The sequence below is a fragment of the Phoenix dactylifera genome, chromosome 2 (genome assembly GCF_051530095.1).
Source record: "Phoenix dactylifera cultivar Ajwa chromosome 2, Ajwa_hap1_PhDact_Kaust_v1.1, whole genome shotgun sequence".
Classification (NCBI taxonomy): domain Eukaryota; kingdom Viridiplantae; phylum Streptophyta; class Magnoliopsida; order Arecales; family Arecaceae; genus Phoenix; species Phoenix dactylifera.
The window spans coordinates 25512725-25537310 of NC_143191.1; the positions used below are offsets into that span (position 1 = coordinate 25512725).

The window sequence follows — 24586 nt, forward strand, 5'->3', positions numbered from 1 at the left end:
GGGCCGAACATAATCCTACATCGGCTAGCAGCGGAAAAGTTCTGTGCCTTATAATGAGGAGGGTGAAGCCTTTTCCTCACGATGGCCCTTTTTGTGGGACAAAACCGTAAGGGTCGGGGCAGTACCTACGCGGACCCCATAGCGTACGGTCCAGGGGCAGTACCTACACGGACCCCCTGGCGTGCAGGCGCGCCCAAAGCGGACAATACCTCGTAGGGGACGCGGTCTCTTTCTCTGTCCGACCGGTGTGGGCTATGCTGTTGCGCGGGCCCAAAAAACCCCGCAACAGTGAGCATAATAAATTATAATTGAGGGCGGGGATAAGGTTGTATACATCTGACCTTTGGGAGTTACTAAGGCGCTCTTTATGGTATTCAATCATAGTTCATGCTGATATATCAAGGTCTAAGGTAATGAGTAGAATAATGTTTAACCTCTCTTTCCGTATTTTTTGCGTAAACATCAAGGGTTTGTACGATAACTTTTATTTATTTATTTATTATGTTTTGTGGTGAGCATTCTATGTTAGGAACTATTTAGGGTCTTTATCTATATTTCTGTTGTTGGGTGGATTGAAATAATATTTAAATACAAATCTCCATCATAGGTTAAAATGATATTTTTGGCACTGCGAGTGATTATGGCAAGATTTAGAATTTTTATATTATTTTAGGATTAAAAATTTATGTATTCCACTTGATTGTTGAAAGTGCTAGTTTGTCGTAAACTTTTTGACGCGCTATTTCACCTGCGGACCAAGTGCAAGTCTGAAGATAGCAAAGATAATTCACGGATTACGAATATTATGTATAGTTATATTATTCATGAATTATAATATTAATAACTACAGACAGTGTCTCTATGAATATACAAACAGTTTTTCTCCAAATTATAGTGTTTGTTGGTGGGTATGCATGGACTATATGTCGGGAAGAATGAAAGAATCATCTGGATACCTTTGTTTTTTTGGCAATCATCATCAAATTAAAATCTAAAGCAAAGAAAATTTGGGAATATCTCATGAAGATTCTTTAGCAGTGGTTACCACTAGACTTGCTCGTTAGACAGGCTGGACCTAGCTTAGCACTAAGTATGACCAAAATTAGCCAGATCCAAGCTTCGACCTTTGGATTGGACCTTCGATTTTTCTTGGACCTAGGGAGCTGCGTACCTATTAATTTTTAGCCCACCAAAAATGGATCCGACCCTTTTTTTTTTTCTTTGAATAAAAATTGGTGAAAACAGTAAAGAAGCGATTTTCATTTATAAATTTGGTGATTTTTTTTTTTTGTGGTTGGGATTGACACACCTTTAGATAGACGACGCCGACGGCTTATAGGGCTAGTGGTTGGCGACATCGGCCTAGGAGAAGAGAGTGGAATTGCCGCCGATGAGACGGACGTTGGCGGCTCTAGCGGAGGAAGGCCTTCACAGCTGTGAATCTTGAAGTAGGATCGATGTAAACACGAGTCTAACCTATTTGGAGGGTAAGCTGAAATTTCAAATCGTAGATATATCAGGCTTTAAATCTTGATCTAGATTCGTTCAAAATGCTTTGGGTTCGGATGAGCCATCCCGTATTGAAACAATTAATCACCAATGAGCTCATGAGATATTTATGTGAGTATGCGAGGGCTCATGCGAGCATGTATTTATTCCAACATTTATGAGATTTTGAGTACTTAGATAGATCGAAGGAATCCCACAAAATACTTTTTGATTTAGCTTTTTGGTGTAGGTCCTAAGTTGTTACAAATAGTATCAAAGCGAATCCGGCCCATAATTTATGTGGATTAAGGAATACTGTAGCACGGGCTCATTGGAGTTGATTATAGGCCAATCATGGGGCTTGTGATTAAATTTAAATAGATTTGGATTTTTAATCTGACGAGGACGTCAAAGCGTAAATAGAGGGAGAATGTCAGTGAGGATTCATGCAGACGTGTACTTAATCCTATATCGATTTTTTGTCGAAGAGATTTTGGATGACATGATCTAGAAAAAAAAAAAACTTCCCACAGCTTGTACTAAGCCTCGGTCAAAAACTATGTATTTCCTTTTCTTTATTTTTTTCTTAACTTCTTAATTTCAGGGTCAAACCGGACCTTGCTGGCCGTAACCCACCGACACGGTCCCTGTTCACCAATCCCTAGCAAGACGCGCCCAACACCGGGTGAAATCCTGCGCCTAGACCAACTGCGCCTCAATTATCTCCAGCAAATGGCATCATCACATGGCTCCAGAGACACCCGGGTACAGGAATCCCAGACAAGCCTTCCGGCAAAACTTGGTACTGCACTGGGTTCTGCTGAATACGTCGTGACGGTCGGCTACGGCACACCCGAGCAAGACCAGACTGTGAACTTCGACACTGGAAGTGATATCAGCTGGATCCAATGCCAGCCATGCCCGGACTGCTACCCACAACAAGAAAATTACTTCAATCCACCTCAATCTTCTTCCTATGCCTCAATCCCCTGCAGCTCTCCCGAGTGCTCACTGTCCTCCGAACTTTATTGCCCCAACCCTACCTGCATGTATAACGTCACCTATGGGGATAATTCCACAACTGCAGGATACTTGAGCCGTGAAACGCTGACACTATCTCCTTCCGACGCGGTCTCAGGCTTCATTTTTGGGTGCGGCCAATCCAACAAGCGCTTGAATGGAACGTTGGCTGGGTTGATGGGGCTCGGTCGAGGCAATCTCTCTTTAGTGTCCCAAACATCTCAGAAATTTGGCAATGTATTCTCCTACTGTCTCCCACCTACAGAAAGCTCTGCAGGCTACCTGACATTTGGCGAGCCCGCGCCTTCGGACACCATTTCATACACACCGATGCATACCGATCCAAGCAATCCCACCTTCTACTTCGTTAATTTGATAGCAATAAGCCTCGGGGGCCAGCAGCTGGCGATCCAGCCTTCGGTCTTCTCGTCCACTACCTTTTTCCTAGACTCGGGAACCGTGATCACCAGGCTACCTCCCTCGGCCTATCAAGTCCTGAGGTCTGCTTTCCAGAGCTCCATGATGAATTACACAATGAGAGGGTCGTCTGGAATACTTGATACTTGCTATGATGAGAATGTGGATATAAAGCCGGCACCGGTTGCACTGCACTTCGAAGGGAATGTCACATTGAACCTCGATGATTCAGGCATCCTCTTTGATAACTGCCTAGCTTTCGCAGGACATGAGAAGGACAGCGATGGAGGCATCATTGGTAACGTGCAGCAACGCACATTCGAGGTGGTTTATGATCTGGCAGCAGAGAAAATCGGGTTACAGCCCAATGCTTGCAACTGATAAGAACTATTCCCCTGCTATAAGTCTAGTAAGTATCCATGGAATAAAGTGGAGGGGTATTAAAGTGGAAGTAATCCCCTGTTAAGCTAAGCATTAGTAGAACTCCTAGAATATTTTTTGAGTATCGGTGTGTCATGGCTGCTAAGAAATAGCGAATAATAGTGAATAAAGATGCATAATACTCTTGTTATACAAATTATGTATCTAGTCTACTAGAGTAGAACAGTTACGTCACATATTCAAGCTGCTTATTAATTGATAAATGTAATAACAAGTAACAACCATTCTAATACATTGCTCTATACATTGTTATATCCAAGTCCATGGTGATATGAACATGATCCTACTCCCAGTTTTTGTGAATCCACAATAATCGATATTTGGGTAATGTTTATTGACAAAGTGGTCATTGATGGGCGTAAGTTGGATATGTAAACAAAGTGGTCCATTCAAACTTAACAAATTTTCATCACTTCCAGTAACCAGACAGCATAATAAACCTGCAACTGCATATTTAGAAATAGATGTCCTGAAAACTCCATTTTGGGTGAAGTCAATCAGCATTCTCTCTCACATGCAAGACACACTGTTCATGCCATGTTTAACACCATCTCCTGTTCATACTTATCTCCTATTGAAGTTCATCTCATGTTTCCCACCATATTTTTGATTTTGATTACTAAGAATCCAATCATCACCATAACTTCCATATCTGCAGGCTATGGACTATGGTACTAAACTGAAGCCTCCATTTGGAAGCTTGCAGCACACCCATTGCTTCTCATTACATCATTCTATGCCACTTTTAAGAATATAACCAAAACTAGAGTGTTCATGAAACGGATCGGGACTTAATTACTAGATTTGCATTATGCATTGCCAACATAAAAATCACATAGAGAGAACAAAATGCAGCAGGTGCTCTCAGGCATCCTTGAAACTTCAATAAAGAATAAGTTTATGGCTAAGAGAACTAGAAAAGGTTTAACCTTCTGAAATTGGTAACCCAAAATTTTGAAGACCCAAACATTGATCTAATGTAACTAACAAAACTTGGATAAGCCTAGGAAGCTTCACTGTAAATTTATTTTGCCATCTTAGAAAGGAGCATTGTGTGAAAAGCATCTTGTTGTAAACTCTCAGGAATACTGAATAAAACAAACAGAGACCATGTCAACAAATACCCCATGTTTTCCTGCTAAATGAATTTTGGTCCACGATCAACTGAATTCTTGTTCACAGCATATGATTAAAGATTTATACCTGCCTAGAAAGCATCATTTGCGAGACAACTCTTGCTTGCAGCATATAGTAGAATGCATGTCAACTAGAAAGCATTTTTTTGCAAACTAAGCAGCAAACAGGGACATCCTAGTGTCTAAGATAAAAAGAAACCACCTTCTAAAGCCTATTTATCAGCCTAGAAAAGACAGTAAGTAGAGAAGAACCAGGAGATACATGTAATTGAAGACTTCGAGCAACAACAAGATAATAATCCCTAGAAGATCATTTGGAATTTTGGAACACTAGAACATCACAAAGGTCTATGTATGAAAAAAGTAAAAATATAAAGACCTGCAGCGGTAGCTAACGAAGAAGGTGACAGAACATTGCAAAATAAAAGGTTCAACACACCACAAAATTGTCAAGCTCTATATGAGCTGACTGAATTTTTTAACTTCTTAGGAAATACCAGGGCATGTAGTCTAGATTTAGATTAGTCAACCTCCTCCATCTTGCTGCCCTCTGCATCAGCATCCTCCAGCGAAGGCATGTCAGTATCTGCATCCACTGTCTCATCCTCATCAATGCTGAGACCCAATTTCAGCATGCGGTGGATCCTGTTGCCAAACGTGTTGGGGTCCTCAAGGCTGAAGCCGGAGGTGAGAAGAGAAGTATCAAATAGCAGCAGGACAAGGTCCTTCACAGATTTGTCATTCTTGTCTGCCTCTGCCCGCTTCCTCAACTCCTCCATGATAGGGTTCTCTGGGTTAATCTCCATCGTCTTCTTGCTGGACATGTAGCCAGCCATGCTCGAGTCCCTCAGGGCTTGGGCCTTCATGATCCTCTCCATGTTGGCAGTCCAACCATATTCACCCGTGACAAGACAGCAGGGAGAATCAACCACATGATCAGACACCACAACCTTCTCCACCTTGTCACCCAGCACTTCTTTGATGACTTTGCACAAGCCCTCAAATTTCTCCTTGAGGGCTTCCTTCTTTTTCTTTTCATGCTCGCTCTCATCAAGCTTCAATCCCTCCTTCGTTGCAGACACCAATTTTTTCCCCTCAAACTCCTTCAGCTGACCCACAGCATACTCATCAATTGCATCAACCATGAAAAGGATCTCATAGCCCTTCTTCTTCAGCCTCTCCAGGAATGGGGAGTTCTCCACGGCCTTTTTGCTCTCACCAGTAATGTAGTAAATGTCGTTCTGGCCCTCCTTCATCCTTGTGACATAGTCCTTAAGGCTGGTCATCTCATCACCGCTCTTGGTGGAGTGGTACCTCAGTAATTCTGCAAGCTTTGCTCTGTTCTGTGAGTCCTCATGCATGCCAAGCTTGAGGTTCTTAGAGAATGCCTCATAGAACTTGTTGTAGTCCTCCTTGTTTTCAGCAATCTCAAAGAACAATTCGATGCACTTCTTGACCAAGTTCTTGCGGATAACTTTAAGGATCTTGTTCTGCTGGAGCATCTCTCTAGAGATGTTCAGGGGAAGATCCTCAGAGTCCACAATTCCCTTAACAAAACCCAAATACTCAGGAACCAGTTCCTCACAGTTGTCCATAATGAAGACACGACGAACATAAAGCTTAATGTTGTTAAGCTTCTTCCTGGTATCAAAAAGATCAAAAGGAGCTCTCTTGGGCACGAAAAGGATGGCCTTGAATTCCAGCTGGCCCTCCACAGAGAAATGCTTGACAGCCAAGTGCTCCTCCCAATCGTTTGTTAGACTCTTATAGAAGGCAGCATACTCTTCCTTGGTGATCTCTTCGGGCTTCCTCATCCAGATTGGCTTTTGCTTGTTGACCAAAGACCACTCATGTGACACCTCCTTGATCTTCTTCTTCTTCTTTTCCTTCTCTTCCTTCTCTTCATCAACATCTTCCACCTTGCCTTCCTCAGCATCTTTCTTCTCCTCCTCATCCTCATCATCAGAAATTTCCTTCTCAGTAGTCTTCTCAGTCCACAGGGAGATGGGGTAGCTGATAAATTCTGAATGCTTCTTGACCAGATCTTTGAGGCGGCGCTCCTCAAGGTACTCCAACTGCAATAAAACCATGGCAAAGCATAACAGACAGTTATTTTCAACGGGAAAAGGATAAGCACATATCTATAGAGAAGAAAAAGGAACTTGAAAAGCCATATGTGACCATGGTAACAAGGCAACAGAAAGCCCAAATTTACGAGAACAAAAAAGCTTAGACAGTTTTTGATAAAAAAAAAAGCTAGAAAAGTTTTCTGTTGTCCATATCAAGATAAGTATAACAACGAACAATGAGCATTTGCACATCACATTAACTTCAAACAGGCCATAAAGCTGTACATTTTCTTGCAACATGATAAATATAATAAAACTTATACCAATCAACAATGAAAAACAAAAAGAAGCATGCATGTAAGAAGCAGCTTTCAAATCCATATAACATAAACACATAGCATGCATAACTATATCAGTGCCTATCCCCCGATGTTGTTGATAAACACTACAGGGTGTTACAGATCCGTTATAACTTGTCACTGAGTTTATGATGGAAAGTTAGTCACAGAAAACCTCAAACTCTGATGCATCGTAATCTGATCCACGCAAGCAACCATAAATATGTGGCAAAAGGCTTGTTTCGAAGCAACATTCATGGCATGCATTGGCGGTGTTACATCATGATCATAAGCAAGCGGCTTTTTAATGGAAGAGTAGCTGATAAATTGGAATTTTTTGGAATAATCTTTATTTCAAAATCATTTATTTTGATAAGATCCTATTATAATTATAGCAAAAAGCCCATAAAAAATTTCAGGCTATGGCCATAAATTTCAATACCTGATCATCCTTGAGGAAAAGCGTGATCTTGGTGCCCCGTCCGAGATTCTCCCCAGAGGTATCCCTGGTCACGGTGAAGGACCCACCAGCCTGCGACTCCCAAACGTACTGCTCATCATCATTGTGCTTCGTAGTCACAACCACCCTCTCGGCCACGAGGTAAGCAGAGTAGAACCCCACTCCAAACTGCCCAATCATACTGACATCGGCCCCGGCCGCGAGCGCCTCCATGAACTCCTTGGTGCCGGACCTGGCAATGGTACCGAGATTGTTGACCAGATCGGATTTGGTCATGCCGATACCGCTGTCGATGATGGAGAGAGTGTTGGAGGCCTTGTCGGGGACGATGTGGATGAAGAGCTCCGGCTGGGCATCGAGCTTGCTCTTGTCCGTGAGGCTCTCAAACCGGATCTTGTCCAAAGCCTGTTAGGGTCTCTGATCAGTAAGAAAGAACGAATCGAAGGATAAAAATAAAGAGATCCAGGGTTAGAGATCGAGAGAGAGAAGGACTCACATCGGAGGCGTTGCTGATAAGCTCGCGGAGGAAGATCTCCTTGTTGGAGTAGAAGGTGTTGATGATGAGGCTAAGGAGCTGGTTGATCTCCGCCTGGAATGCGAAGGTCTCTGTCTCCGCCGCCATGGCGAATGAACTTGAGGAGAGACGGCTTGAGAGAAATGAAGAGTAGAGAGGTACCGTGGCGAGCGGGCGAGAAGAGTTCGCGAGGTATTTAGGGCTTGCGAGGGGTGTGATTTATATAGGGGCGAAGGGGTGCTTCCAGATTGTTCTATTAGGCTAGTTTCCTGAAGTTTTGATTCTTCTTAGCCGTTGATCTAAACGTAGGCATTCTGTTTTGGATTTGACTGGCCGGGCCTTTCAAGCCTTTTGGGATTTTTATTTATTAGGAAAACAAAAATCTTTATTGGATTCTATTTTCCGCCGGCCTTTAAAGATCCTCTCTGGTTCACGATAGTGTTTTTGAAAATATATTTATTGTTTGATAACTATATTTTTAAAATATTATAAAATTTTAATATATATTTAATAAATAAATTAAAAAAACACTTTTAGTGTAATAAAGTTTAATAAATATAATATATATTAATATATAAATATATAATATAGTATAATAATACTATAATGTAATATAATATTATTATAATATAGTAATATAATATTATATACTATAGCATAATAATTTAATATAATATTAAATTATTAAACATAATACATCAATATATTATGTTATAATGTAATATAATATTATATTTATAGTATAATACAATAATAAAGGTATACAATATTATAATTATAAGCGTAAATTAATTTTCATCCTTCCGATGGCTGTGGCATAATTAACATAATATTAAATTATTTAACATGGCATATTAATTTATTATGATATAATATAATATAATATTATACTTATGGTATAATACAATAATAAAGATATAAAATATTATAATTATTAGCATAAATTAATTTTCCATCCTTTCGATAACCAATTTATAATAAAGGGACATTTAATAAAACATCTCCCAAAAAGATGTTTTAGTTTTCTCGCAAAGCTAAAACAGCTTTTCAAAATTTTTACCAAACACCCTAATTTCATCTAAAATTGCTTTTGGAGGACCTGTTGAGTGATTGTTGTTCCCCTATTTGATTTTGATGAGCCCAAAACACTTGAGTATGTTTCATATTATACTAATAAATTCAAGTAAGTGTTTCAAGGAATATATTGTTAAATATGCTAGAATGACTTAGAAAATGGTTCAAGGATTTTAAGTTCAGTCTTTACAAAGTTTGGAACCATTTTGATTTTCGCCTTACACTTGAGTTGACTCCGAAGATTTTCGAGTCGACTCTGGCACAAAGGCTGTTATCTGGCACGCCCTCGAGTCGACTCCCAGCTTGAGCGAGTCGACTACTGACGGATAGGCAGAGAGCAGAATTTCTGAGTGTAGAGTGCGAATCGACTCCGACTGAAACCGAACCGACTCTTGGAGCAAAGACAGAGAAGTATTTTCTAAGGTACAGTGCCCGAGTCGACTCCAACTGTGGGCGAGTCGACTCCTGCGAAAAGACAAAAAGCCCATTTTCAAGCCAACTAATACTGAATTAACTCCAGCTGTGGATGAGTTGACTCCGACAAGAATGACAGAAGAATGTTTTCTGAGGCACTGAGATCAAGTCGACTCCTGTTAAGGCTAAGTCAACTCTAAGGACCAAGTCAGAGATCAAGTCTTTAAAGCTTCAGATACCGAGTCTACTCCAGCTGTGGACGAGCCGACTCCGACAAGAAGGACAGAAAGTCAATTTCTAATACCCTGAGGCTGAGTCAACTCCAGCTGTGATCGAGTCGACTCCAATGCGAAAAGACAGAAAATCAGTTTCTGATACACTGAGACCGAGTCGATCCTGAAGGTCGTGAGCCGTCTCCCACTTTTGGCGAGTCGACTCCGGAATGTCGTGAGCCGTCTCCTGAAAGAGTGCCTGTACAGTACTTCTAAATATAACGTGAGCGAGTCGACTCTCGAAGAATACGAGTCGTCTCCAGTTTCAACCAAGCCATCTCCAAGTCGTGCGAGTCGACTCTGATCTCAACGGATATATTGTCAGGCTGCACAGTTATGTTAGAACGGCTCTTTCACCTCTTCCAATGGCTATTTTTTGAAATTTAAAGCTCTGAAAAGTAGTTATAAATAAAGTAGAGACAAGAATACAACAACCAACTAAGAGGATTAAAAGTTAACAACCACCAAAGAAGAGTTAGAGCCTTTCCAAAGAGAAAAGAGCAATAGCTGCGCGCCTACATCGATTTCAGAAGTATTCCTCACATTCAATGCTCAATTTATTGATCCTCAACCACTGGAATATTGAAGAGAGGATCCAAAAAAGGAGAAGCAACATCTTCCTTCAGCAAAAATCTATTTGAAAGCTTCTCCCTTTTCATATTGCTTATATTGTTAAATCTGTTTTTTTAGAAGTTGTAACTACTAAACACTTATACTCTGATTTAGTTACTTGATTCAATCAGAGGATTGAATCAAGGGGATTGAGGTTTGTTGGTGAGCCAGTGCAAACCAACGTTGTAAGGTTGTAGTTGGTGAGCTCGGGAAAACCAACTGGGTTGAATTGTGAGCCCGGAAAAACAATCGATTTGGTTCTAGTCGGTGAGCCTGTGAAAACTGACCGAGTTTGTTGTGATCTTGTGAAAACAACAAGTTAGGTTGTGAGCTTGTAAAACAACCAGGTGTAATCCTAGGAATTATAGTGAACTCCCAAGTGAGGCTTGGGGAGTGGACGTAGGAGCAGGGTTGGCTCCGAACCACTATAAAAATTCATGTGTTTGTGTTGTGGTTTTTTGAGCATCTCTTCTTTATTGCCTTCTTTATAGGTTGATTAATCTCTTGAGTTTAAAATCAAGAAAGCTTTCACAATTCATATTAGATTAATCCAAAAAAAAAATCTAAGTTTTATTTAGTACCCAATTCACCCTCTCCCCCCTCTTGGGTTATCTACTAGTGTTGCCCAGATAGACAACCCAAGAGGGGGGGGTGAATTGGGTTTTTAATATAATTTGGCTAATTAAAACTTTGTGGATGATTAATTAAAAACTATAGCAAGTTATTTAATTAACGCCTAGTGCTGTGAGTAATGTGCGGGGAAGAAGATGAGAGACAATGCATTACAAACACAAAATTTTATAGTGGTTCGGAGCTAACCCTTGCTCCTACGTCCACTCCCCAAGTCTCACTTGGGAATTTCACTATAACCCCCTTGGATTACAGCCGGTTGTTTTGCAAGCTCACAACCAAACTTGTTGTTTTACGAGCTCACAACGAACTCGGTCGGTTTTCCCAGGCTCACCGACTAGAACCAACCCCGATTGTTTTCCCGGGCTCACAATCAAACCCTTACACACGTTGGTTTTAACTTGGCTCACCAACCAACCTTAAACCCCTTGATTCAATCCCCCGATTGAATCAAGTAAATACAAGAGATAGAAGAAAACAGAAAATAGCTTCTCAAAAAGCAGATTTAAGACAATATAATCGTAAAGGAGTTAGAAGCCCTCAAACGCTTTTAAGCTGGTGAAGAGGTATGGCTTCTGGAACTCCGGTCTCCTCTTGAAAGAGTGGTCGACTTGAATGCAGGAGGAGGAAGCTTTGATTGTTGGGAAGAAGTTGTTGGAGCAGTAAATGCAGATCTCCCCTTTTTCGTTTAAGAGCACTTGGAGAGCTTGAAAACTTGAATGCTTGGAGTGGAATGTCTGTTTTTTCCTTTGCTACAGTCCTCTGTGGCTATTTAAGCCAATCCCCACGGAAACTAGCCGTTACTCTGCTTTTTCTGGCCGTTCTGCATACTCTGCGCAGCCTGACAATATGACCGTTGGTGGGTTGGAGTCGACTCGCGCGATCAGGAGTCGACTCGGCTGTAGCAGGAGTCGACTCACGCTTTTCCGGAGTCGACTCGGCAACTGTTCCAAATTTGAATTAAAGTTGTCGTCTTGACTGGGAGTCGACTCGTCTTGACTTGGAGTCGACTCGCCAACTTCTGGAGTTGACCTGGCAATTTTTGGAGTCGGCTCATCCACTGAAGTCCGTGGATCCAAATTTGAATTTTGTCCACTCGAGTCGACTCGACTGTCCTGGGAGTCGACTCGAATCTCAGAGCCCGAACTCTCGATTCTCTGTCGTTTGGCTCATCCAGTCTTGGAGTCGACTCGAACCTCCTTGGAGTCGACTCGGCTCTCAGTTTCCGAAAGTTGGTCTTCTGCCTTTTGACGTGTAGCTTGTCTTGGAGTCGACTCGAGCTGTCTGTGAGTCGACTCGAATCTCAGAGGCAGTAACATGGTCTTCTGTCTGTTGATGGTCACTCAGTCTCGGAGTCGACTCGTGTACTGCGGGAGTCGACTCGAATCTCAGAGTCCGAAAATCGTTCTCTGACTTTTTTCTTGTGTTCCTCTGAGAGTCGACTCTTACCTTCTTTGGAGTCGACCTGCCAACCATCGGAGTCGACTCGCGTTCCGCTGGAGTCGACTCGAATCTCAGACCCGAAAACTGCTCTCTGACTTTTCTGCCTGTGACTGCTTGGAGTCGACTCTTACTTCCCTGGAGTCGACTCGGTGAACATTGGAGTCGACTCGCGCACTTCAGGAGTCGACTCGTTGACAGGTTCTGAGATGAAGCTTTCTGTTCTTCTTTCTGTTCTCAGTCGGAGTCGACTCGTACTAATCTGGAGTCGACTCGAGCTCATGCCAGTGAACTTGATACGCTTGGAGTCGACTCGTGATACTCGGGAGTCGACTCGAGTCTCAGACATTGGTTCATGCAGACTTCTTAACTTATCCAAAATACTATGAACCAAGTCTAGAAACACTTGGACAGAATTTTCACTGAAACACTCAATTGAATTCATTAGTAATCACAAGATATACTCAATTGCTTTGAGCTCATCAAAATCAAATGGGGTTTTAATCAATCACTCCACAATCTCCCCCTTTTTGATGATGACAAAACTTTGAGTATATGTAAAATAAATTGCTCATAAAACAATGAAGTAAAATCCATAAATGAATTCAAATGTCTGATAATTTAATTTATCCAAGTTTGAAAGGAGTGAAACATTAAATTTCGAAGTTAAAGCTCCCCCTTTCATTTGGAATTATATAAGCCTACATATTATGCAATCAATTGTTTGGCTTATATGTCATTAATGATTTAGCTTGATTAAAATTCAGATTCTCCCCCTCAACATATGCATTCAACTATGTTTTGATTCTCTAAATTTCCTTTTAATGCTTTGAAGTTTTTGAACTGAATTTTATCTTTTTAGAGGGAAAATCTGTCAATTTGTTCTTGAGTAGGATTCAGCTAATCTCCGAATATCCCTTGAATAGATTCTGAAGATTACTCCATTAGGAGCCCCAAAAGAGAGATAATGAGCCTCAAGGTACCGAATCCACTTAGAACAAATTTGTGTGTGTTTTTAAGAGTTTATCGTTATATTTATTTCCATTGATTTCTTTTACATATTTTTTTAATATTTCTCCCCTTTTACATATTTTACCATATTTTATACATATTTCTCCCCCTTTTTGTCATCATACCAAAAAGGAGGTAATCACACACAATCAATGGCACAATCAACAAATGGCACATCAAATGGCACATAATTGAAGATAAAATGTCTACTCATTGTATTGATATGAATGTGAATACATTTGAGAATACAATAAATAAAGCAAAACAAGACAAAACACAAAAACATCTATGGCCTCCTCGAGGATGAGGCTCCCCCTCTCGAGGATGCATCTCCTCCTATGGAGGATGTGGCTCCTCCTCTCGAGGATGTGGCTCCTCCTCTCAATCGGCTCTGCTCCATGAGGAGGGTGACTGCATCTGTCACATGGCCAAGCTGTGCGATGATAGACGTGGTGGCTCTGCTATGTGTAGTGGAGAGCTCTGTCACCGACGCCTGAAGCCCAGTCACCGATGTCTGAAGTGCGTCCAGCTTGTCGATGAGTACATTCGACAAGCGCTCGGCCCCCTCGGTGGTGGTGTGCATGTCACGACCTATCTCCTCTCGCATCTGTCGAGTGGAGCTCGTGACCTCACTCATGCTGTGGAACTGGGCCTGGACCAAACTCCGGATATTGTAGATCTCTTCCCGTACATGAGCCGTCATGTCAGTCACGGCTGTCAAGGAAGGGACCAACTGAGAAGATACGGGTGCAGGAGTGGGAGCAGGCACCGCACCTCGGAGCTCCCGAAGCAGCTCGTCCCTCAGATCTCGGACGATCTCCTGCCGCAGCTCCCGGAGCTGCTCTGGATCAATCCGAACCTCCATAGATGGTGTAGCTGAGGAGGAAGGTCCGGCAAAGGTGGTAGGAGCAGGAGGAGTGGATGGGAGGTCTGGATGGTCTGGAAGGTCTGGGTAGTCTGAATCTGGCTCAGGACTGGGTGATGGTCTGGTGGTCTGAGCAGTGAGAGTAGACTTCCTAACCCAGATCCCTTCTCTCTTCCGAAATCCCATCCTGTGCATAGTCCCGGTACACAAGCGATCAGTCCATCGCAAGGCACGAGAGGGTTCCCTCTCAGAAATGGGAATCTCGTACTGCCTAAAAAGAAGAGTGAATGACATTCCGTATGGGAGTGAGAGCCTAGGTCTATCTAGGGGCTCACACATATACCTATAAATTAGCTTTGGGAAGTTGATCGGGGTGTCCTGAAGGATATAAGACATAATAGCTAAGTCCCTCTCATTCACAAAATCAAATCTCCCTGTCTTAGGGAAGATGGACCTGGACAGAATGCTCAAAAGGATTCTTACTTTAATAGGAAGTGAGCTAGCAGATACCTCATCTAGGGGGGACTGAGGTGGATGCCCTAAGACGACCGTAAGGGCCGCAACTCTATCCTCAGGGTGTGCGGGAGCCACCCCTACTAATGGAAGATGAAGGATATGGGCAATGAGGTCCTCTGTGACACGCAACGGGACACCTACTACCGTACCCTCGATACCTCCATCTCCCCGATGGACGGTACTGTAAAACCCTTGAACTAGGCCAGGATAGGTGGGAAGGTCCAAGGTGAGGAAGTACTCTAGGCCCTGGGCTCTAAGCCTATCGCCTATGGTGAACCCCTCCCGGGAGAGATAGTCGAAATCGACAAACCTCCCGGAGGTGACGGCCTTCCCGGCCAACGGCCTAACGAGAACCACCCTAGGCGGGGACCGATCCGGAGGTGGTTGCCTCGCGGGATCGTGCCGCGCCTTGGAGCGTCGCTCGGGACCGGCCTCGGGACGGGACCTCTTCCTAACGACGGTCTTACGAGGCATCTTGACTTAAACGGGAAGAAAAATACCTAGAGGACGGTGAAGAACCGACAGAGGAAGCTCGGGACGGACCGGAAATGACCTAGGAACGGACGGAAACTCAATGTCCGGCGAAGAATCGACGGAAAAAGGTCTTGGAGACGATCGGGGATGACCTAGGAGTCGGCTCTAGGGCTTTGTGAACAGTGGCGGCTTGAGGAAAAGTGTTTGCGAAACGACAAACCTAGGGTTAAAAAGTCGGATCCCGACTGCGAGTCGACTCCCCTGAGTCGCGAGTCGACTCGACCTCGAGTCGACTCCAGAATATGCGCGAGTCGACTCTCTGTTAGCGCATGTAGACTTCGAGTCGACTCCCGATAGTGTACGAGTCGACTCCCCCTCAGCTGCCAACTTTGCGAGTCGACTCCCGCTAATGCGCGAGTCGACTCCCCCTTAGGAGCCGGCTCTGAAACTTACTCGAGTCGTCTCTAACCTTGGCACGCACCTAAAAACCATGCCATAATCGTGCCAAATGAGGGAAAATCACCTAATTAAGGACTGATTTGATGATCACTGCATAGAAACTCTATTTTAACCTCATTCTAATCATCAAAATCAATTAATCTAGTGAAAAACTCCCACTAGGATGGATCAATCACTCCTAATCCCCTTCTAAGCACACTAAACCTCTCTTCACTTAGGGGTTTTGTAAAAATGTCTGCTAATTGATTATCAGTACACACAAATTGGAGTGACACATCACCATTCAATACATGATCTCTTATGAAGTGATGTCTTATCTCAATGTGTTTAGTTCTTGAGTGTTGAATTGGATTTTTAGTTAGATTTATGGCACTTGTGTTATCACAATTAATGGGAATTTTATCTTGTTTAATGCCATAATCTTCTAATTGTTGTTTAATCCATAAGATTTGAGCACAACAACTCCCGGCTGCAACATATTCAGCTTCTGCAGTGGATAATGCAACCGAGTTTTGTTTCTTGCTAAACCATGAGATTAGGTTTTCTCCTAGAAATTGACAAGACCCGCTGGTACTTTTTCTATCAAGCTTACATCCAGCGAAGTCTGAATCTGTGTACCCTATTAAGTTTAGGCTAGATTCTTTAGAGTACCACAACCCTATGTTCTTAGTTCCAATTAAGTATTTAAAGATTCTCTTAACTGCAGCTAGGTGTGATTCTTTAGGATTAGCCTGATATCTAGCACACATGCACACACTAAACATAATATCAGGCCTACTTGCAGTAAGATACAGTAAAGAACCTATCATACCTCTATAAAGTTTTTGATCTACAGATTTACCTGATTCATCTTGGTCTAACTTGCATGATGAGCTCATGGGGGTGCTGATTGACTTGTTTCCCTCCATATCAAACTTCTTGAGCATCTCCTTGATATATTTTGCTTGATTGATGAAGATGCCTCCTTCAGATTGTTTGATTTGAAGCCCGAGGAAATAGTTCAGCTCTCCCATCATGCTCATCTCAAACTCACTCTGCATCAAATCAGCAAATTCCTCGCAGAGGCGATTGTTAGTAGCACCGAAAATGATATCATCAACATAGATCTGTACTAATAACATATCCTTATTTTTCTTTTTCAGAAATAATGTTGTATCTACATTTCCCCTAGAGAATTCATGTTCTAATAGGAATTTACTAAGTCTCTCATACCATGCTCTAGGTGCTTGTTTTAGTCCATAAAGCGCTTTGTTCAGTTTATACACATGATTAGGGTATTGATGATTTTCAAAACCAGGAGGTTGTTCTACATACACCTCCTCATTAATAAACCCATTTAGAAAAGCACTTTTTACATCCATTTGATATAGCTTGAAGTCCTTAGAGCATGCATATGCTAATAGAAGTCTAATCGCCTCAAGTCTAGCTACGGGAGCAAAGGTTTCATCAAAATCTATGCCTTCTTCTTGATTATAACCCTTTGCTACTAGTCTAGCCTTATTCCTTATAACAATTCCATTTTCATCTAGTTTATTTTTATATATCCATTTTGTACCTATTATTGGATATTCAGAAGGTCTCTCTACTAGATCCCACACTTTGTTTCTAGTAAATTGGTTTAGTTCTTCTTGCATTGCATTTATCCAATTTACATCATTTTCGGCTTCTTCTATATGTTTGGGCTCAAAGTGTGAAACAAAAGCTAGATGGTTGTTCAAATTTCTAAGAGATGCTCTAGTCCTAACCGGTTGTGATGGATCATCTAGAATTAGTTTCTTAGGATGCCCGTGAGCATACCTCCAAGCTTTAGTTAGCCCATGATCCACTATAGACTCTTGGTTTGATGATTCTCCTTCAATCAACTTTTGATTACCATCTTGTAATCCCACCTCATCTATCTTTTCTTCAAGTATTTCAATATCATCATCAAGATTGGCTTTCTTACTAGAGGAGATGTCACTAGAGTCATCAAATACAACATGTATAGATTCTTCTATAACTAGTGTTCTTTTATTAAAGACTCTATAGGCTTTACTAGTTGTAGAATAACCTAAGAATATTCCTTCATCAGATTTAGGGTCAAATTTCCCTAGATTATCTTTCCCATTATTATGTACAAAACACCTACATCCAAAAACATGAAAATAGTTAACCTTTGGTTTTCTGTTTTTCCACAGTTCATAAGGTGTTTTCTTTATGATGGGTCTTAATAGAACTCTATTTAATATATGGCAAGAAGTATTAATGGCTTCTCCCCAAAAGTACTTAGGGAGGTTACTTTCACATAACATCGTTCTAGCCATTTCCTCTAGTGTTCTATTTTTCCTTTCCACAACTCCATTTTGTTGTGGTGTCCTAGGTGCAGAAAAATTATGGGTTATCCCCTTTTTACTACAAAATTCATCAAATAATTGATTTTCGAATTCGGTACCATGGTCACTTCTAATGGCTATGACTGAAGACTCTCTAGCATTTGTTACTTCCTTATGGAACTTTTTAAACATGGAAAATGCTTGGTCCTTATGTGCTAGAAACATGTCCCATGTGTACCTAGAGTAATCATCTACTATGACTAGACCATATTTATTTCCACCTAGGCTTGTTGTTCTAGTTGGACCAAATAGGTCCATGTGTAATAATTCTAGAGGCCTAGAGGTAGAGACACATTTTATGAGTTTAAAAGAATTCCTAGATTGTTTGCCAAATTGACATGCTTCACAGATTTTGTTCTTTTCAAATTTTAACTTTGGCAAACCTATCACGGAATCTCTTTTAACTAATTTAGTTATTGTGTCCATGCTTGCATGACCTAACTTACGGTGCCATAACCAACTAGCATTATTATCTTTAGTTTCATTAACAACTAAACATTGGTTATGTTTTGCAAGGTCTTCTAGGTCTACCACATATACATTTCCACGTCTAATCCCTTTAAAAACTAAACTATTATCATTAGAATTTGTTATAATGCACAGTGATGGTTTAAACATAACATCATATCCTTTGTCACATAATTGACTAATGCTTAACAAGTTATGCTTAAGACCATCAACATATCTAACATTATCTATAAAAGTAGAAGGGGTGATTTGAACTTTACCAATACCAATGATGTGACCTTGGTTGTTGTCTCCAAACGTCACAGCACCTCCCTTCTTAGCTTCAAGGGTGAAAAATTGGTCTTTATCACCCGTCATGTGCCTTGAGCAGCCACTATCCAAATACCAGCAATTTTTGTTGACCTTGGCTGCAAGACACTCCTACACAAGCAAATCATGTCATCTTAGGTACCCAAGTTTTCTTGGGTCCTTCATGGTTAGTCAAGTTGGTTCCTTTTGGAACCCATACCCTTTTAATTTTTCTTTTAGTTTTACTTTTCCTAAAATTACATACATTTGCTTTATGGCCTACTGTACCACAACAAAAGCAGGTTATTTTCTTAGTTTTTGTTTCCCCAGCTTTAACAAAGAAGTTACTAAGAAGTTTTTGCTTATTCCTTGGTTTATATCCTAAACCGGCTTTATTAAACACTGCACGTTGACTATTTAGTATCATGTTTAATTTTTCAGAACTATAGGTAAATCTTTCAACTAAGGGTTTGTATTTGTTAAGTTCTTTAGTTAGTGTCTGATTTTCGGCTTTTAGATCATTAAGTTCTTTAGTAAGATCCTTATCTAAGGTTTGTTTATATTTTTTAAGTTCTGAAAATTCCTTAGTTAGTTTTTCATTTTCTTTAGTTAAGGTGTTGGTCTTTTGAGTTAAAAATTGGTTGCTTGTTTTAAGTTCTATATTTTCTTTGGTGATTAAATCCTTATCCTTAACTAATTTATCGTATTTATGTAGGTATGATTGATTGGTTATTTTCAGTTCTTTATTCTTAAGATTTATAGCCTTATATTCTACCATTAATTCATTAAATGCATCATAAAGTTCATCAAATGAAAAATCATAGTGCGTATCGGAATTTACCTCATTTTCGTTGGCCATGAAACAAAAATTGGCCTTCTCTTCTTGTTCTTCATCCGATGATGAAGATGATGCGTCGGAGTCCGATAGGGTGGTGACAAGGGCTTTCTTCTTCTTCTTGTACTTGCTGCTCTTCTTTAGTAAGGGACACTCAGCTCGGATGTGTCCCGGCTTTTTGCACTCATAGCAGCCGATCCCCTCACTTTCCCTTTCCTTACCTTTGTCCTTGCGGTAGGAATTTGAGGGGCCTCTCCTTTGATGATAGGACTTCTTGTGGTTGATGAATTTCTTGAACTTGCGCACAAGAAGAGCCTCACCACCATCTTCCTCATCTTCTTCTTCTTCACTGCTGCTGCTGCAAGACAAGTCCTTGTTAGAAGAAGTAGATTTTAAAGCTATTACCTTTTTCTTATGGGAGGACTCTTCCTCGTTGTGTTGTTTCATGGTAAGCTCATGCGTCATAAGGGATCCAAGGAGCTCTTCAAGTGGAAGCTTGTTCAAGTCTTTAGCTTCTTGGATTGCCGTCACTTTAGCTTCCCACGACCTTGGTAGACACCGAAGGATTTTCCTGACAAGTTCACTGTTAGTATAGTTCTTGCCAAGGCTTTTTAGGCCATTGACAATATCAGTAAACCTAGTGAACATGCATGTAATTGTTTCGTTAGAGTCCATTTTAAATAGTTCATATTTATGAACCAAAATATTTATTTTGGACTCTTTCACTTGATTCGTGCCCTCATGGGTCACTTCAAGTCTGTCCCAAATCTCTTTTGCAGAATTGCAAGTAGAGACCCTATTGAATTCATTACGGTCTAAGGCACAATAAAACACATTCATAGCTTTAGAGTTTAATTGTGCCTTCCTCATGTCATGTTCATCCCAGTCCATTTCTAGTTTAGGTACCTTAACACCATCTACGTATATGGATGGGATGTATGGCCCATTTACTACAATGGACCACATCTCATAGTCTTGGGCTTGGATGAATATTCTCATCCTAGCCTTCCAGTATGAGTAGTCAGATCCATTGAAGAAAGGGGGTCTTTGGGTGGACTGACCCTCAATGTGAGAAGATCCAAATGGGGTTGTCATTTTGATCTTTTAACTCTTGAGTGGAAGAGTTTTTGGCTCTGATACCACTTGTTGCCCAGATAGACAACCCAAGAGGGGGGGTGAATTGGGTTTTTAATATAATTTGGCTAATTAAAACTTTGTGGATGATTAATTAAAAACTATAGCAAGTTATTTAATTAACGCCTAGTGCTGTGAGTAATGTGCGGAGAAGAAGATGAGAGACAATGCACTACAAACACAAAGTTTTATAGTGGTTCGGAGCTAACCCTTGCTCCTACGTCCACTCCCCAAGTCTCACTTGGGAATTTCACTATAACCCCCTTGGATTACAGCCGGTTGTTTTGCAAGCTCACAACCAAACTTGTTGTTTTACGAGCTCACAACGAACTCGGTCGGTTTTTCCAGGCTCACCAACTAGAACCAACCCCGATTGTTTTCCCGGGCTCACAATCAAACCCTTACACACGTTGGTTTTAACTTGGCTCACCAACCAACCTTAAACCCCTTGATTCAATCCCCCGATTGAATCAAGTAAATACAAGAGATAGAAGAAAACAGAAAATAGCTTCTCAAAAAGCAGATTTAAGACAATATAATCGTAAAGGAGTTAGAAGCCCTCAAACGCTTTTAAGCTGGTGAAGAGGTATGGCTTCTGGAACTCCGGTCTCCTCTTGAAAGAGTGGTCGACTTGAATGCAGGAGGAGGAAGCTTTGATTGTTGGGAAGAAGTTGTTGGAGCAGTAAATGCAGATCTCCCCTTTTTCGTTTAAGAGCACTTGGAGAGCTTGAAAACTTGAATGCTTGGAGTGGAATGTCTGTTTTTTCCTTTGCTACAGTCCTCTGTGGCTATTTAAGCCAATCCCCACGGAAACTAGCCGTTACTCTGCTTTTTCTGGCCGTTCTGCATACTCTGCGCAGCCTGACAATATGACCGTTGGTGGGTTGGAGTCGACTCGCGCGATCAGGAGTCGACTCGGCTGTAGCAGGAGTCGACTCACGTTTTTCCGGAGTCGACTCGGCAACTGTTCCAAATTTGAATTAAAGTTGCCGTCTTGACTGGGAGTCGACTCGTCTTGACCTGGAGTCGACTCGCCAACTTCTGGAGTTGACCTGGCAATTTTTGGAGTCGGCTCATCCACTGAAGTCCGTGGATCCAAATTTGAATTTTGTCCACTCGAGTCGACTCGACTGTCCTGGGAGTCGACTCGAATCTCAGAGCCCGACCTCTCGATTCTCTGTCGTTTGGCTCATCCAGTCTTGGAGTTGACTCGAACCTCCTTGGAGTCGACTCGGCTCTCAGTTTCCGAAAGTTGGTCTTCTGCCTTTTGACGTGTAGCTTGTCTTGGAGTCGACTCGAGCTGTCTGTGAGTCGACTCGAATCTCAGAGGCAGTAACATGGTCTTCTGTCTATTGATGGTCACTCAGTCTCGGAGTCGACTCGTGTACTGCGGGAGTCGACTCGAATCTCAGAGTCCGAAAATCGTTCTCTGACTTTTTTCTTGTGTTCCTCTGAGAGTCGATTCTTACCTTCTTTGGAGTCGACCTGCCAACCATCGGAGTCGACTCGCGTTCCACTGGAGTCGACTCGAATCTCAGACCCGAAAACTGCTCTCTGACTTTTCTGCCTGTGACTGCTTGGAGTCGACTCTTACTTCCCTGGAGTCGACTCGGTGAACATTGGAGTCGACTCGCGCACTTCAGGAGTCGACTCGTTGATAGGTTCTGAGATGAAGCTTTCTGTTCTTCTTTCTGTTCTCAGTCGGAGTCGACTCGTACTAATCTGGAGTCGACTCGAGCTCATGCCAGTGAACTTGATACGCTTGGAGTCGACTCGTGATACTCGGGAGTCGACTCGAGTCTCAGACATTGGTTCATGCAGACTTCTTAACTTATCCAAAATACTATGAACCAAGTCTAGAAACACTTGGACAGGATTTTCACTGAAACACTCAATTGAATTCATTAGTAATCACAAGATATACTCAATTGCTTTGAGCTCATCAAAATCAAATGGGGTTTTAATCAATCACTCCACAACTAGGCAACAAGATCAAAAAGTGCTTTTTGGCCCTTCAAAAGCTCTGCTAAACGGGGCCTAAGCCATCGCAATTAGTGCTATAAAAAGCTACAAATGGCTCCGAAGGCCCAGTTCCACTGTGGCCCAGCCCAGCTGGCAGCCCAACAACCCTGGGCCTTTTGTTGGACTAGCCCAGGATGCTCGGACCCACGGCCGCCTTTAGGCCGGCCTGCGACCCAGACGGCCTAGCTTGATCCACCAACAGACCCGAGTCAACCCGGCCCACGAGCAAGTCGAACGCCGATCCAACTCGGCACCCTCCTTGCTGCGACACAAGCTCAGAGGATGATAGTGGTATTTTGATTATTAACACAACCATTGAAGGAATATCTAATTGAATATTACAAGGTAATATGATACATCATTGATAAATGACACACCCTCGATACATTTACGATACATTAAGAATATATGGTCAAAACCACTCTCAAGAATTGATAACGAGATATAATTTGTAATAGAGAATGGTAGAAAGCTCAAGAATCCATTTTGGCAAAGTTTCACGTTAAAAATACCTAAAAGGCCAATTCGGCAATTTCTACTATTAAGGGTATGAAACTCTATTGTGCCATGCATCGTAATTTGCTTGGAATATCATATTGTTGTTTCAATGTGCATAACTAACTTTCAAAGTGCAGAAAAATATGGTTAGAGTCGACCCCAATTAGTTTGGAGTTGATCCCGATACATTTGGCACGCCTTGGAACGAAGTGGCACGCCTTTGGAACACTTGGCACAGAGTAGGAGTCGACCCTAGAAGAGATGGAGTCGACCCTGGCACGTTTTAGAAATATTCTGGCACATTCTAGCACTTATGGGATGGATGAACTGTACCTGGGTCGACCCAAGTAAAAGTTGAGTCGACCCCATCTTCAAGCCTCAAGAAAATAGTTCTCTGGAATCCCTGAGAGGGTCAACCCAAATGGAACTTGAGTCGACCCAACCTTGAGTCGACCCCAACTGAACATGAGTCGACCCAAAAGCTATGTCATTCAAAAATCGGTTCTCTGGAATTCCTGAGAGGATCGACCCAAGTGGAATTTGAGTCGACCCAACTGAACCTTGAGTCGACCCAAAAAGAGTTGAGTCGACCCAAGTGAAGGAAGGCTGAAATATAAGGTTCTGTGTTTCCTGAGAGGGTCGACCCCAATGTTACATGAGTCGACTCAAATGAAAGTTGGGTCGACCCCAGTAAAAGTTGAGTCGACCCCAAGTCTGATGAACAGTGGTTTGAGTCGACCCCAGGAAAGATTGGGTCGACCCAAGCACAGGCAGAAGCATAACGGCTAGTTCTGCAGAAGTACTTTTCGTCCTCCCAACAGCAAGTAACGGCTAGTTTTTGAAATCTGACCAATGGGGGGTGTCCAATGGATGAGGAAAACTATTTAAAGGGATACTATTCATCAGAGAAAACATTCTTTTGCAAAATATCAAAGCTTACACAAGAAAGACAAGTGCCCTAATCTTCTTCATCCAAGTGCTTCACTCAAGAGTCAAAAGAAGGTGGTAAAGCAGATTCTAAGTAATATTAAAAGCTCCATCAACCCTTAAAGAGTGAAGCATTCTTGACAAAGAAGAGAGAAGTCTCATCAAGCGATAACTATATTCTAAACTTTTCTTTGTAGCTTATAATTGTTATAGTTGCTCATCTAGGAGTTTCAACTTTCTTCTCCTTTTAATCACATTATAAAGGTTTGTTGGTGAGCCCGTAAAATCAATTGTAAAGGTTTGTTGGTGAGCCCGTAAAACCAATTGTAAAGGTTCGTTGGTGAGCCCTGTTGCCCAAGGTGACAAGCCAAGAGGGGGGGGGGGGGGGTGAA

At 41.8% G+C, this 24586-nt stretch overlaps 1 protein-coding gene and 1 pseudogene across 1 annotated transcript; one reads left to right on the forward strand and one right to left on the reverse strand.

Annotated features, from left to right (window-relative positions):
* The first annotated feature begins 2098 nt into the window (after positions 1-2098).
* Positions 2099-3306, forward strand: LOC120107030 (aspartyl protease family protein At5g10770 pseudogene; annotated as a pseudogene).
* A 1437-nt stretch (positions 3307-4743) lies between these two features.
* Positions 4744-8095, reverse strand: LOC120105353 (heat shock protein 81-1). Its single transcript, XM_039117718.3, has 3 exons — positions 7866-8095; positions 7352-7774; positions 4744-6577 (listed from the first exon to the last, which is right to left on the reverse strand). Exons 1-3 carry the CDS (start codon positions 7989-7991, stop codon positions 5024-5026), a joined length of 2103 nt encoding a protein of 700 aa, XP_038973646.1. The 5' UTR covers positions 7992-8095; the 3' UTR covers positions 4744-5023.
* Between the last annotated feature and the right edge of the window lie 16491 nt (positions 8096-24586).

Excerpts from the sequence above, each read along its gene's own strand:
- LOC120105353 (XM_039117718.3), bottom strand. The coding sequence starts at position 7,991 with ATGGCGGCGGAGACAGAGACCTTCGCATTCCAGGCGGAGATCAACCAG. Across the intron at positions 7,775-7,865 it reads TTATCAGCAACGCCTCCGAT|GCTTTGGACAAGATCCGGTT; the intron begins GTGAGTCCTTCT and ends AGACCCTAACAG. Across the intron at positions 6,578-7,351 it reads TTTTCCTCAAGGATGATCAG|TTGGAGTACCTTGAGGAGCG; the intron begins GTATTGAAATTT and ends GTTTTATTGCAG.